This window comes from Panulirus ornatus, chromosome 32 (genome assembly GCF_036320965.1).
Source record: "Panulirus ornatus isolate Po-2019 chromosome 32, ASM3632096v1, whole genome shotgun sequence".
Taxonomy (NCBI): domain Eukaryota; kingdom Metazoa; phylum Arthropoda; class Malacostraca; order Decapoda; family Palinuridae; genus Panulirus; species Panulirus ornatus.
Window position 1 is genome coordinate 25,064,801 of NC_092255.1, and position 13,995 is coordinate 25,078,795.

General features: G+C 47.3%; 1 protein-coding gene across 1 annotated transcript in view; it reads right to left on the bottom strand.

Moving 5' to 3' along the window:
- The window catches only part of RhoGEF3 (Rho guanine nucleotide exchange factor 3), a 296,106-nt gene that overhangs the window by 96,711 nt on the left and 185,400 nt on the right, over positions 1-13,995 (bottom strand). The window contains exons 6-7 of the mRNA XM_071681260.1: positions 9,577-9,685; positions 6,374-6,466 (exon numbers count right to left, since the gene is read on the bottom strand). Coding sequence (XP_071537361.1) covers positions 6,374-6,466; positions 9,577-9,685 — 202 coding nt within the window. The remainder of the gene's footprint in view (positions 1-6,373; positions 6,467-9,576; positions 9,686-13,995) is intronic.

Below are 13,995 nucleotides of genomic sequence, written 5' to 3' on the forward strand. Positions count from 1 at the left end.
AGAGCACCAGCAGCTGCAGGGGAGGGTCCTGGGGCAGGGGAAGACGGGGGAGGCAGTAGTGGAGGCTCTGTGTCCAAGCTGTCAACACTAGAGGTGGCTGGCGTTGAGGTCAGAGACCCAAGAGGTTCCTGAGCGTCAGCCTGACTCTGTTTCTTCAAGGGCTCCGCCACAGCTTCGTCAACCAGGCAAGGAGTGGATCTGGAGCCACTGCGGTGCAGTCGCTTTTTGGGAGTGCCTTGGGAGGAGCCACGATTGAGGGGCGACCCAAGCAGCCATGTGGAAGACTTAGTTTGGCGCCTGAAGGGCACCGATGGTCCTGTTCCCCTTCTGCTAACGTCCCGGGAACCAACGTCCATCAGTCCTAAACAACGGGACACGTCCACTACCCAAGACATCTTGACGCACTTCACTCGCGCTCATCAAAATGTTCAGCGACCTTTGAAGTGCGTTAACGCATCAGCTCTGTGACCGCTGGTACGTGTTACCAAGGTAACCTGCTGACCACAGGGAACAATAACATCCACGACTCTTGATCTGCGTTACTCCACACACAATGGTGGATTTGGTACTCATCAATCACTCACTCTGGGTAAAAGTAGCCCCAAACGGCGAGTGCGGAGGTGCAGTAGTAGATGTGTGGAGACTGTGGAAGGGTGTATATGGTTATGGTGGGGTGGGAGCTGTCAACAACCCCCAGTAGAGAAGGGTCTGGCCATCAACCACAAACACCGTCACACGCACACCACCCCACCAGCTGTTCTCTGCTCCTGCACGTGCTGCCCGCCCTTCTACCGCGTTCTCATACGTCTTTTTGTTGTCTACTAATTCATGCCTAACATCATGAGGGACTCAATCACTTGGCATTAACACATATTACGAAAAAATACATAAAACACTAGATTTTTCGCCGAGATTCATTCTCGAGTCCATAAATGTTGTTCTTCACGAGTGTACGCAACGTAAAATGTCCTGGTATAAACAGGTCTATCACAAGGCCGTCACCAAGACGGCGACCGTACCCGACCTCACACCACGGGCGCTACACGCGAACTGATGAACGCATTCGCTGGCGGCTTCCTTACTCCGGCACACACGCGTGCTCACAGGGCCCTGCCCGGGACCTCAACAGTTGGCGGAGGTTCAACTTCGCGGTGAATTCGTGTTTCATAACAAATATAATGAACAACATATCACCGGGTGATGCTCTTTAACACCAACTGTCTGACACAACAAAAAGGAAATAGTAAAAAACAATCACCTTTCGTGAAAATCGTATATTAAAAGTTTTTTCTACGCTCTGAACGATTTTCTGTGGACAGTCGCGAAAATACGACTACGTCCGTTTTCCCACCACCTCTATTGTAGTTTCCGACCCAAGCGCATCTACAAGGGTCTACAAGATTTCTCTCAGACATGGTCCGCCTTAAATTAGAAAATGGCCAGTTCATCAGCCCTTCGCAAACCCAAAACCACCGGCCCAGTTCTCACACCGAGTCCTGCACATATACCAAACCTAGGATGGGCCACGAGCAAGTTAGGACACTGGCTGGATGCTGGTAAACCTTCCACGATCTCCCTATACGGAAAAATTTCGCTTTCAAGCAAAACTAAAAATCCATATGCTCTTTACACCATCTGATCTCCGGGATTAAGATTTTTTTCAATCAATTTTCTAACACACACCCACCCACACACACACACACACACACACACACACACACATATATATATATATATATATATATATATATATATATATATATATATATATATATATACATATATACATATATAATTCCGACACTTCTTCAGTGTGGATTTAATATTCATCTATCAATCCGGCGTTAGTTTCGTGAGTTGTTGTGTTGTGTGTGTGTGTGTGTGTGTGTGTATAACGGACAACTGCACAGGCAACTATTCACCCATTTTTCAGCTGGGTTCAATAACATCACGACTATCCAGACTGAAAATCTGAAGTGACAAGAATTAGGTTTCATGGAGGATTTAATAACACAGAGTGCTTGGGGGTGACTGCGCCAACCAGCCACATTCTACGCACATGACACCGAGCCTTGCCCACGTCAACGTTATAAATGTCTGGCTGTGGTCAGTGTGTACGTCCGAAAACCATGTCAGTACCCAGTTTGAAAAGCTTTTTACTCGGCTCTTACTTGGTAGTGGTAAACTATGGAAATATAAAAGCAGACAATTTATATCCACAGGAAAACTTTAGTTTCCACCAGTTTTCTACAAGTCGGAACACTGAAGAAACGGAACGGTGAGGCTTTAACCAGTGGCATACACTGCTAACTGTAGCGTGAAATATTTCGATGATAATATGAAGGCCTCGCCACACACATACAGCTGATTTCAGTACCCGCTATGGTCTCATGGCGATAAAGTACGGGATAAAGTACATTTTCAACTGGCAATAAACGCGACAACTCGGGGGTAAAAACATTATTGTTGACGGTACTGCCTCAGACACCTGTGTGGTGATGAGCATCGTCCAGGGGGGAATCCTGACAACTGACATATATTCACGGTAGCCAGGCTTGGGGGCCAGACGCCCTTGCTTCACACAGGGGAAAAAAAAAAATGTTACCAAAGATGGCAACAACTTAACTATTTAAGATTTTTTCCTCAATGCTGTTGTTTGAATTGGCTGAATTTTAGTGATCTACTGTGAAGAGGTGTTACGAACTACGGGACGGACGGTCAAATCAAGGACATGTACGTAATCTGATCGACTTAATTTTCCCCACAAGAAAACACTAACTGGTTACCGCCCACGTTCTCCCCAAGTAATGTTGCTGAGGCGCCTAGGACCGGAAAATCATGACGTCATATGCCAGTTCCTGGATTCAAGTATTGCGTCATTACCTGATCTGTGATGAGTCATTCGTACAGTGTACTTCCTTAAGATATCTGCTCACTGTAGGGCGATTCACAACATTAAATGTACTTCATCCTTTACGGGTCATTTTTCACCCATTCAAGACTTTTTTGATAAATAATTGTTGACATTGTAAACAACAATGTGGGAGGCATACATCCTAACATGTATAATTATAAAGGAACGACATTAATGATTATTTTTTTGACAATTCTTTCACGGTATATATTTGATTACATGGTTTATGCAGCAGATACGAACATGTAAACCCTAGCACACTGACCACTGGCAGGCTGGTTGGTTAATTATTTGAACTCAGGCCGATCAACTGCCTGGGTCTTCAGAGCCGCTATATCGTCTACCTACATCCAACAATCAAACGGAACTTTTGATCAAGGAGACTGAACACGTATGCACACTTTATCTGGACCTACAGTACTTAAGTCTGTAGTGATGAACACGTATGCACACTTTATCTGGACCTACAGTACTTAAGTCTGTAGTGATCTGCTGTTTACACTAGTGAAAAATGTGTGAAGGATTGACGGAAAAATCACATTTTATAAATCTACGGTCGTTTATAATACGGTGTATATCGACACAACCTGATTCGTTAGGGGTAGGTGTTGACACAAAGCCTAGCCCAACCCAACCTTCCTAAGTGTACAGGTCTTGAGAGAGCCCAGGTCCAGGTAGCCTACTTATCAAAACTTTACAAATTCGATCCAAAGCCACAACCGCTGGTAACCAACGTGAGCCTTACGGCCCAAGAGAGCCACAACTCTACCCAACTCTGACAACAACAAAGGCGCCTGACCCACCCAACCCATTCAGTTCTGTTCCATCCCCTCCGCTCGGCCACCCGACACTAGACAACAAGGTGCTCTTCTGTGAGAGTCTCTGCTACCGTATTTTGAATAAATTCGCACCGACGGCATCTCGAAATATCACGACTATGTGTACAAATAAATGACGCTTAAAAACAAGCAATTTTCAACTTCCCATCTTTCATATCTGCATTCTGAGGGGCAAGGATCCGAGGAGTGACCAGCGATGCTCATAATATACTGCCTCAGTGCAGCCAAGTCCAACGGAACCTTAACCTTAGTCAGTCTTCTCATACCACGACGTCGGGGAATACACTGGGCTACACCAACCAACGTCATGGCTAAATTGAATTTTGAACCGTGCTACCATGAAAACCGAAGGGGCAAGAAAAAGAACGTAGAGAGAGAGAGAGAGAGAGAGAGAGAGAGAGAGAGAGAGAGAGAGAGAGAGAGAGAGAGAGAGAGAGAGAGAGAGAGAGAGTAACAAAAGAGGTGGGTGTGACATGGCTGCGGGCGGTGCAATGAGAAGGACGGTGATCGTGCGTGTGTGGCGGGCAGGAGGACGGCTGCTGTGGCCCAACGGCCATTAGAGGGTTGGAGTGGGAGATCTGTCTGGGTATGACTCCTCCTCGTCCTCCTTCCCTCTCCTAGTCTGGGTGTCTATCGCCAGGATCGTGCACGTGTTCGCTCCCAGCCCATACATTATACCCTCCTCACACCTCACGGGTTACGAGCCCGGACGTGGGAGGGTAAGGTTGTGCTCACCCGGGAGGGACAAGACAACGTACTACATTACCTACACCACTGCGACTCACGATCAAGCACTGAGTACTCCCTCTGTGTCTACCCAGTGCCATATATGTGTGTGAGGTTCTTATTAGCTGGAAAGAATCGTAGACTTCATCCCCCTTCAGCACGACGGTGCGACCCTTAGGTGTATGGTGGTGGCCTGTCCTCTGACCTGAAATTCAAGGGTCTGGCGAAAGGCCAGACCATCACAATTGGCGGTCGGTACCATCGTGACTAAGGGTTGTAAAGTCGTGCATTAGGATCGTACTATTGTGGTCAGGGGTTGTATCGTCGTATTCGAGCGGTCATCAAAATATACATTCATCAATAACATGAACACTTTCAAAGGGATTTTCGAGTTCACAAAAAAATACATCGGAGAGAGAGAGAGAGATAGAGAGAGAGAGAGAGAGAGAGAGAGAGAGAGAGAGAGAGAGAGAGAGAGAGAGAGAGAGAGAGAAGAAAGAGATAATCTATTGATATATAGATATATATCTCAAAGGGATGAAGTGACATCCCACATTAAAAAGATTAAATCTGTCTTACAAAAACCCGGTCGGGGACTTTATCCTCCTCGACATCAAATTAATTACGTACCATCAGATCTCGCACATGGTTTCCAGAGACTTGACGCCGCGCTCATGTTTCCATGATCATTTCCATTCATTCAACTTCCCTCACTGAGTCTCCCTCCATCTGGCGCGGCCTGGTCTCCCTCCTCTGATCCTTGCCCTCTCTAGCCGTCGTTAACAGGTCGAATGACCATACACTTAACCCTCTGCTAGGTCCAGTGATGTCGTGCTCGTGTACAAAAGTTAAATCATCACTCTTATGAAAAGCAATTATGACGACCCTTCAGTATCAAGGGCCTGCCTGCCCTTTGATCTGACCCTTAAGGGTTAGGTCGAAGGCCCAGGCCGTCATACTCAAGGGTATAGTATCGTTAAGCTCAGGGGGGATTAAACAGTATCATTATTCATCACTTCGTCTCTCTCTCTCTCTCTCTCTCTCTCTCTCTCTCTCTCTCTCTCTCTCTCTCTCTCCCCCAAGTAACCTTTTAAATGCACAGCTTCAGCGTCTTACTCCGAGGTAAAGCAAATCACGACCGCTGAGTCGGCTGCATGCGACAGGACGTGGGTGGGTCAGCAGCCGAGACCGGTGCAGCAGACTCCTGCAACGCCAGGTTACCGCTGCTGCCCCCCCACCTTACGCTAGGTGATATGTAAGACACGCGCCTGGTTGTATCTCACTGCACGCGCTCGTGTTTACATTCCCAAACAACTTCACCGATAACTTGCATTTATCTTCTTTCAAGACGTCCCGACGGTCTGTGAAAAACTGATCCATGCTCGAGATTACCAGGTGAGCAAGACCTGATATTGAATATACCAGGTCGGCAGGTCCTGGTGAAGAAGATACCAGGTCGGAAGGGACATCAGATTAGCATGAAAATAAACCAGACGTCCAGGAATACCAAAGCTCATCTTTCTCACTAGGAAATCGGAAACGCCATTCGCGAGGCTGGAAGGGGACCGTGTTTGAGCTCACTCGAGTCGCCTCCTATGTGTCTCAACAACTTTTCCTGCTTGGTATTCCCCACGCTTTCAATGACGCATATCCACAGATCTGTGTGAGACATTTTTGTCCAGCTCTTGCGTAATTTCTGGGAGAGGAGTGTGACAGCCTTCCTCAAGAGAGACAGAGCTAAAACCCCTTCTGCCACTAGGGTTCCAAAACCTGCTGCTATTTTTGTGGTGACCTTCCACTGGCGGCTTCCTGAAGGAGGACCCACGACGATGGTTCCTCCTCCTGCACACCACTGGCGACCTAACGTCAAGTAACGACCTGGGTGGGTACTCACCATAAAAGCTGGGTCGACGTAGGCGCTGGCGTCCAGGTCAACGGCGTGAGAGGTCATGTCCAACGCGGTGACCTGACCCGAGGTCGTCACCAGCTGTGACGGGGGGGAGGGGAAACGAGAAAAGTTAAAGCATCTGTGGAACACTAGCGTTAACAGATAGTTAAACAAAGAATATAGACGTGACGCAACTTTTTCTCTTTGACGTGTCATTTCGCCATCGTCATTTTACATGTGAACGTTGATGAGTTGAGTCATGACGATAATACGAGTCATGGTTCATAACACGATAAAATACAACATCAGCGGCTTGTATCATAACACAGCCATGTTCAACAGGGACTGATCATGACGAGGAAACACATGATGTTGGCTACACGGTTCTTTCCATGTGCGTCACAGTCCAGCAGTGGCCTATGAGACTCGTCCTCCCTCCCACTGCCACCTCCCGTCATGTCTGACACAACCCATCTCCCTCGTTCCTCACTCAGCCTTCCTCCTGTCTCCCCAACCCTCCTCTTCCCTCCCCAACCTTCCTTTGGTTTCTCCTTCTCACCTCCCACCCATGGCTTCCCTTCCCCGCTAACCTCCTCGCAAACACCCCCCCACACAGAGCCTCCATTCCACCTCCTGGCTCTCGACCCTCCGCCTCCTGCTGCTGCCGCTGCTCCCCTCCTGCCACTTTACCAATCCTAACAATATCTGCTCCAAAGGACTGGCTACCTGAGATAAACACACGCGCGTGCTTGCCTGCGTATGTTCGTGTCACTCCCTCTAAGTACAGCACCGGTTGAGAAATTCTACCAACGTAGGAATCCCGTTCTGTGTGCAGGGAACCAAGAAAGTAATATTCAAAACAGCTCTTGGCAGAACACTGCGTGGATGACAGCTTATTCTGGAGATACAGCGTCAATACACAGACAGATAGAGAAAGAGACCCCCTACACCATATCCCTGGAGCCGAGAGAGTCTACGTTTATACTTGAGGAGTTAAGGCTGCTCCCGGATGTACCCTGAGACACAAAGCAACGAGAGAGAGAGAGAGAGAGAGAGAGAGAGAGAGAGAGAGAGAGAGAGAGAGAGAGAGAGAGAGAGAGAGAGAGAGAGAATTTGCCACAATAATCGTCTAACTTATCGTGCAATCAGAGAACCGGATAGAAGAGGTAAAGGAGAGCGGATGGAAGGAAGATAAGGAGAAAAGATATGAGAGAAGAGAGGAGAAAGGGAAGGGACAGATGAAGAGAGAGAGAGAGAGAGAGAGAGAGAGAGAGAGAGAGAGAGAGAGAGAGAGAGAGAGAGAGAGAGAGAGAGAGAGAGAGAGAATGGGGCGTGTTCAAGAGAGCAGCAGCAGCAGCAGGAACAGGGCAACACCTACCTTTGTTCTCAAACACAATTCGAACCTTCTTTCTTTTCATCGTGACTCAACTGGAAACACCGTCAGAGAAATCTAATAAGCGATGCGACACTTACTGTCTAACGGACAGACAGACAGACAATACACACGGGAATTATATCCGCCAATAATTACATTGCTTCTCCCTGGCTAGGCTTTCGTGGATGGACATATACATCTTGGGTATAAAGATGAACACAAAGACTGTAGTGAAACACAGAGTGATAATAAATAAAATATAAACTAAAAGACTAAAAAGACAAAAAAATATGGATAAAGGTATAAAAAAGACAAAAATTAAAACATTTCCTCCGACATCACTTCTGAAAAAAGATACATGAATACAGTTAAGATGTATACATTAACTGAGAATGAAAGATGGCTACAATAGAGGACAAATAGACAAACAGAAAGATGACAGAGAAAGATAGACTAAAAGACGTATTCCCTCAGAATTATAAACAAACTGATTGGACATACGGCTGGCAAGGGAGGGCCCCTGAAGCAGCCGAGCTGGCTCAGCCGAACTTATCATCCCCTGGAAGACAATCTTTAATACTTTCTCTTTCCTGTGCTTACTGAGCAAAAGTTTCCTTGAACCAACACACCAGCAATATCCTGCAATAATCCCATGGCCTATCATCACCTCCAGGAAAAAGGGCGACTGTAGTTTCTTATAATTAAAATGAAATTTAGGAGTTCCGAGCTCCTGTACGTTGACGGCGGGGGTATAATTGTAACGCTTGCAAGGTGACACCAACCTCGTTACATTTCCAATAACGCCGCAGATGGTAACATGTTACCAGACTATTATTGTGATACATGGGACTGGCAATTAAATTATCTCTTAACCCCTTGAGCATGACTGTAGGACCCTTGGGCACGATGGCCTGGCCTTTGATCCTCACCCTTAAGGACAAGGATTAGGAGGGCAGCCATTGTGCACGCCCGAGTTGTACCGTCGTGCTCACGGGGACGAACGTAAATAACATTATTTACAATTATTTGCTACGTATAAATGTAAACAACTATTTTATCTGTGGCTTTCGTAACTTAAACTTGTAAATGATATAAATTCTGATGGAACACAGCCTCTCCCTCTTATCCAATTAACAACAGTGTTTCGAAGGCATCTACCTGTTATCACCTTTGTCCATGAGTCATCTTGCCATCCAGTAATCCTATTCGCTCTTATCATCATTCAACTATACATTCTTCTGCTTTTCTCTTAAAAAAAAATCATCCTATCTCACTCGCTCTGTCCCTGGCATTACTTCATCTACTTCCAGCACTCCAGGCAGGAAGAAATCTTTCAATGGAATATAGACAATCCAGTAGGTTTCAAGGCCTGTGAGATAACCAAGCTAAACTAATATACAGACATAATCTTAAGTTTCTATATATCTATAATTATACTAAGACCAACTTCTAGGAAAGAGTCCTGGTGTTACCCAGGATCTCTCTCTCTCTCTCTCTCTCTCTCTCTCTCTCTCTCTCTCTCTCTCTCTCTCCCTTCCTTCCTGCACCCCAAATCTGTGTTACTTCCAGTAGCCCCTGGAGTATCTGTGACCTCCTTTGGAGTGAAAAGACCTTCGACAAGAATGGAGTTCCAATTGATACAGCCTCGCCAAGGGTGAGTTTTCTCTCCCGGCGCAGCCTCGAACGGGCGGAGTCCGGTAACACCACCATATAGAGGTAATTAAGAGTAATAATGGCGAGTGTATGAGTGTGTAACCACTCAAGGTAGGAATGAAGGAAGGAGGAATGGAAGGAGCATCAATACCAGGTACCTGGCCCACCACCTCCTACTGACCTCGATCCCGGAGTCGCCAGAGTCGCCCGAGTTGCACTTGGAGGACCTCACGTCCTTGAGCCTCGCCCGCCGCCGCTCCTTGCTCGACCGGAACAGTGGGTGGCCGAACCTGCGGAAGAACAGAGACATCGTGAGGCGAGGGATGGTGATGTTGGTGGAGGGTATGAGACGAGTGATGGCGATGTTGGTGGAGGGTATGAGACGAGTGATGGTGATGCTGCGGCAAGTGGTGGTAATCGTGGGTCAGACCAGTGCTGGGTGACGGGAGTGGAGGGTGAGGCAAGTGGTGATGCTTGTGGATGATGGCGCGAGTGGTGGTGATGGTGTGGAGGGTGAGGAGAACGTTGGTGATGATGGCCTGACGGGTTCTTACAACAAAGATGATGGAGGATAAGGATACATGGGAGGATGACAGAGGTGGAGCGGTAAAAACAGAGACCAGCAGGAAATGGAATAACGATAAGACACAGGGAGATAACGATAAGGAACGGGTGATATATCGAGTGACTCTGTCGTACGTAATGGTCAAACAAGGAACTGTGAGAACAAGGCGGGGAGATATTCCTGAAACTGACCATTGTAAAGTCTTGATGATCCTCACATAAAACGTGTCAGGGGAACACTGGGCGACAGACGCATGGGGTGGTGGGTGGGGGGGGGGGGGGGGATGGTCGGTAAACGCACTGAAGCCTGGGAGACGCGTTTTAGACGTACTGAGGACAGGGAAGTAGTCGAGTTGATGGCTGGGGTTACATGTGATGAAGTGCGGGGCACTACTTCGGGAAGGATGGAGAAGAGGAATTTGATGGAGTTGTAAAGACGAAAGTGAAGGTCCTGTGTAGGACTGTGGAGGGAATGTTGGGAGGGAGAGGGGATTAGTGCAGCGGGAGTCCTGCAGGAGGGTGTGCTGGGCTTGGCGTTGTCAAGAGAGAGGAGAAAATACATGGCCGTTAATGAGCGGTGGTGAAGGTGGCGCAGCCCCTGCCCCATGTGCTGGGGGAAAGCTGATGACGCCCAACCACAGCCCCCACCTCAGTGGTCAGCCCTCATCCCACACCGCCCAGCACACTGCTCGCGGGGTGTCTCACGCCCACACCGCTGAGGAAGTGAAGGTCTCACGCTTAAAACTACACAGAAGTATGCCTGGCGACACTCCCGAAGACTCCCTAATCCCCACACAGCCTCCGGTTTCAGCGTTGCTGGCGGGAGTCCTCACGGGTACTCTGGGGCAACAGTATAGCAACAGGGACAAAAGGCACGAGAGGACTGGCAATCAACGGTAATGGCACGTGAGCTCCGATGGAGCTCGGACATTACAGCGTCAGAAGCGTCATGCTGCAGCCTGAGGTTTCGTGCTCCCCTGAGGGCCGTCGACCTGGTGATTCAATTTCAATCACCTTCAATTTCATCACTTTATTCGCCACCCCCATACTCTCCAGCGAGGGCCAGACATAACGGGGGTTCTACACACTCAAGTGCATTACAGTTTGTTAAGTGCCTTGTGGCAGTGCAATGATAATGGCAGCTGTGTTTGAGTAGGTAACAGTGGCAGTGGGGGGCATGTGGCGGCGAGAGAAGCAGCTGTGACAGTGTTGGGGATGGAGGGAGAATTGCTGACGAAGGAAATGTGGGAGGAAAAACAGTAATCTTTGTCCATGAAGACTACATCAAAAAGGTGGGTACAAAAACGCCATGCAACGGTATGTTAACAACTTAAGATGGTGGTGGTGGTGGTGGAGGTGATGGCGGCTGTAGGACATAATAGATGTGAATGTGGTAATGACGGCGATGGTGGGGGAGGTGTGTGTGTGTGTGTGTGTGTGTGTGTGTGTGTGTGTGTGTGTGTGTGTGACTGCAGGCGATGGTGGTTTGCAGTCTTGGTGATGCGGGCGGTAAGGAGGGTCGTTAGACCACTTAGAGCAAAATATAATTTGCAGAAGTTTCGGATGACTATAATGAGGGCGGTGATGGTGAATGAGGAGAGCGGTGGTCGCACCAGTGGATTGTGGAACCTGTTTAGAAAATAATAATAGAAAAAAAAATGGAAATCTTCGTAACAGATCAGTACAACATAAACACGTAGGGGTGTGTGCGGGGACAGCCACACACTAACAAATAGCCAGAGGAAAACACCCGACAGCTACCACACGACCAAAAGCCACTTACGATGTACACAAAATGGGCGGCAGAAGTGCCGAGTTGTAGAGAATGTAGAGGATGATGGCGATATAGAGGATGAGGAGGAGTCCTCCAAGAGTGGCCCCTGACTTGACGGCCACCCCGACGCCGTATACTAGGACGGACATGCTGGCCATGTTGAGAGCAATGAGGAGCTGCAGCGCCCGGGGCGACTCATCGGTCATTTAGCGAGGACTGGTGGCAGCGTTGTGATTCAGCGGCCTCTTGCTGGCGGCGGTGGGATCCAGCTTCTTAATGGCTGCGGCGGGATCCAACCTCTTGGATTCTCTTTGGAAAGAGACCTTTCCCGATGCTCTATTTACTCACTGAAGCTGAGTTACAGACAGCTTAGCTGGACTCGTGCGTTGCTTTCCTCCTCCATCACTTGTGTTACCATGATCACGCACGTGTTCAAATACTCTGTTTTAGAAACTATTGCAAGATTTTTCCACTTTTAAACACTGTGGGATAGTGTTTCTACACAGTTTGTCTTACACACTATATGCAAGGGGTTTCCAAAGTCCGTCTCACACTCTATTGTGCTGGGGATTTCCAGAGTGTTTGTTTTACACACTAAAATGCAAGTTTCAGACTGGTTCGTCTTACACAAAATTATGTAAGTTTCAAATCGTTTGTCTTATACACTAAAAAGCAAAGATTATCAACACTTGTCTTATAGATTCTAATACATTTTTCATCAATCCTCATCAGTGATGACACCAAACAAAATAACGAAAACACATCCAGGTTATGTCACACAGTACTCTGTTTATGATTCCATAAAAGAGAAACATCACTGACGTACGTACAGTATGTAGTGGTTTATAGAAAGGATTTCACTTCGCATGAACCAAAATTTGGTTCTCTTGACAATGTAAACTGATACATAACTACATACCCTTTCCCCCCGACTCAAAACTATCTATTAACAGTTTCGAAAAGCGGGTACAATATGGAAGCTGGAGATGAATCTTCCTTGAAGGATGAGTTCCGAGCACCACCTCGCTATAAAACAAAACCTTCTCCCGCACTTAACGAGACAGCGTCAAGGACAATCGAAGAATGGCCTCCAATCTGCAGGCATGACGTATACTGAACTGAAACTTACATTCTACCGTCCACAGATAAGCCCCACACACTATTACATGGTTTACCTTGCCTGCTTTATATGCTCTGGTTCAGGCCAATAACGGCACACTGCCTCCCATATACCACATCGATCAATTTTATTCTATCCCACGCACGCCCCTCACTTTCACCTCGTGTTTCTGTATTCTTTGACGCTTCCTACTTTCTTCCTCTACTTTTAACACGTAATTCCTCATAATCAGTTTTGGTGCCGATCTTCACCATAAGGTGTGAACCACTACAACATACCATGGTAGGTCAGAGCTACGCTTGCCACCTTTACTTTCTCTTAAACCCGTCATTCCTCACACGATCAGCCCGCCTCACTCCACATGTTGTCCGCAAGCATCTCATTTCCAACACGTCCATCCTCGTCCGTTCCCTTGCATTCAAAAGGCCCAAGGCTCGCATCAGTACCACGCTGTGGGGACAACTACAACGTCGAACCATACCCATCTTCTTCGCCCTAGCAGACACCGACCTCTCCACTCACACCCTCTTCCATGTACTCGAGACCATACATAAGCACAGCTGAGGAGCTGAGTGTTCAATATTGTCTCGAAAAATCATTTCTGACTTCTATGACACGAAGAAAAAAGAAAATGTAGAGCAACAATACAATCGCTTACATCTCCGCCTTCAATATTCGTGCTAAGGCCACAAACACTTCAAGTTCCTACTGTCATTCAATATTACCTTACTACACCCTGGTACAAGTATTTGTTACCACATCGTCCAGCATACGTCAGTATACTCGAGGCCAGGCGTCAAAACATGAAAATATTATCCTTTAAAATGGATAATCTTGACGCTTGCAACACGCTTGATACAATACCTGTGAACCCTAAGTGTTTTCGAGTAAACCCACTCATCCCGTCAGAATAATAAACCATAAAGTTCAATTTACGTGCCTTTTAATCCTATCCTCGACTCAACCTGCGCAAAACTGGTTTATTACGAGTTGGAAAATCCATAAACGAAGTTTTAGCGAGAGCTAACCCAATCATGGCCGACGGAAGGGAAGGTGTAATCTTTTTAGGCCAACTTAACGGTGGGGAGGCGAGTGCAAGTGTTGTTCAAGCGAACCCGCTTCGTCCGTTTTTTTTTTTTTTT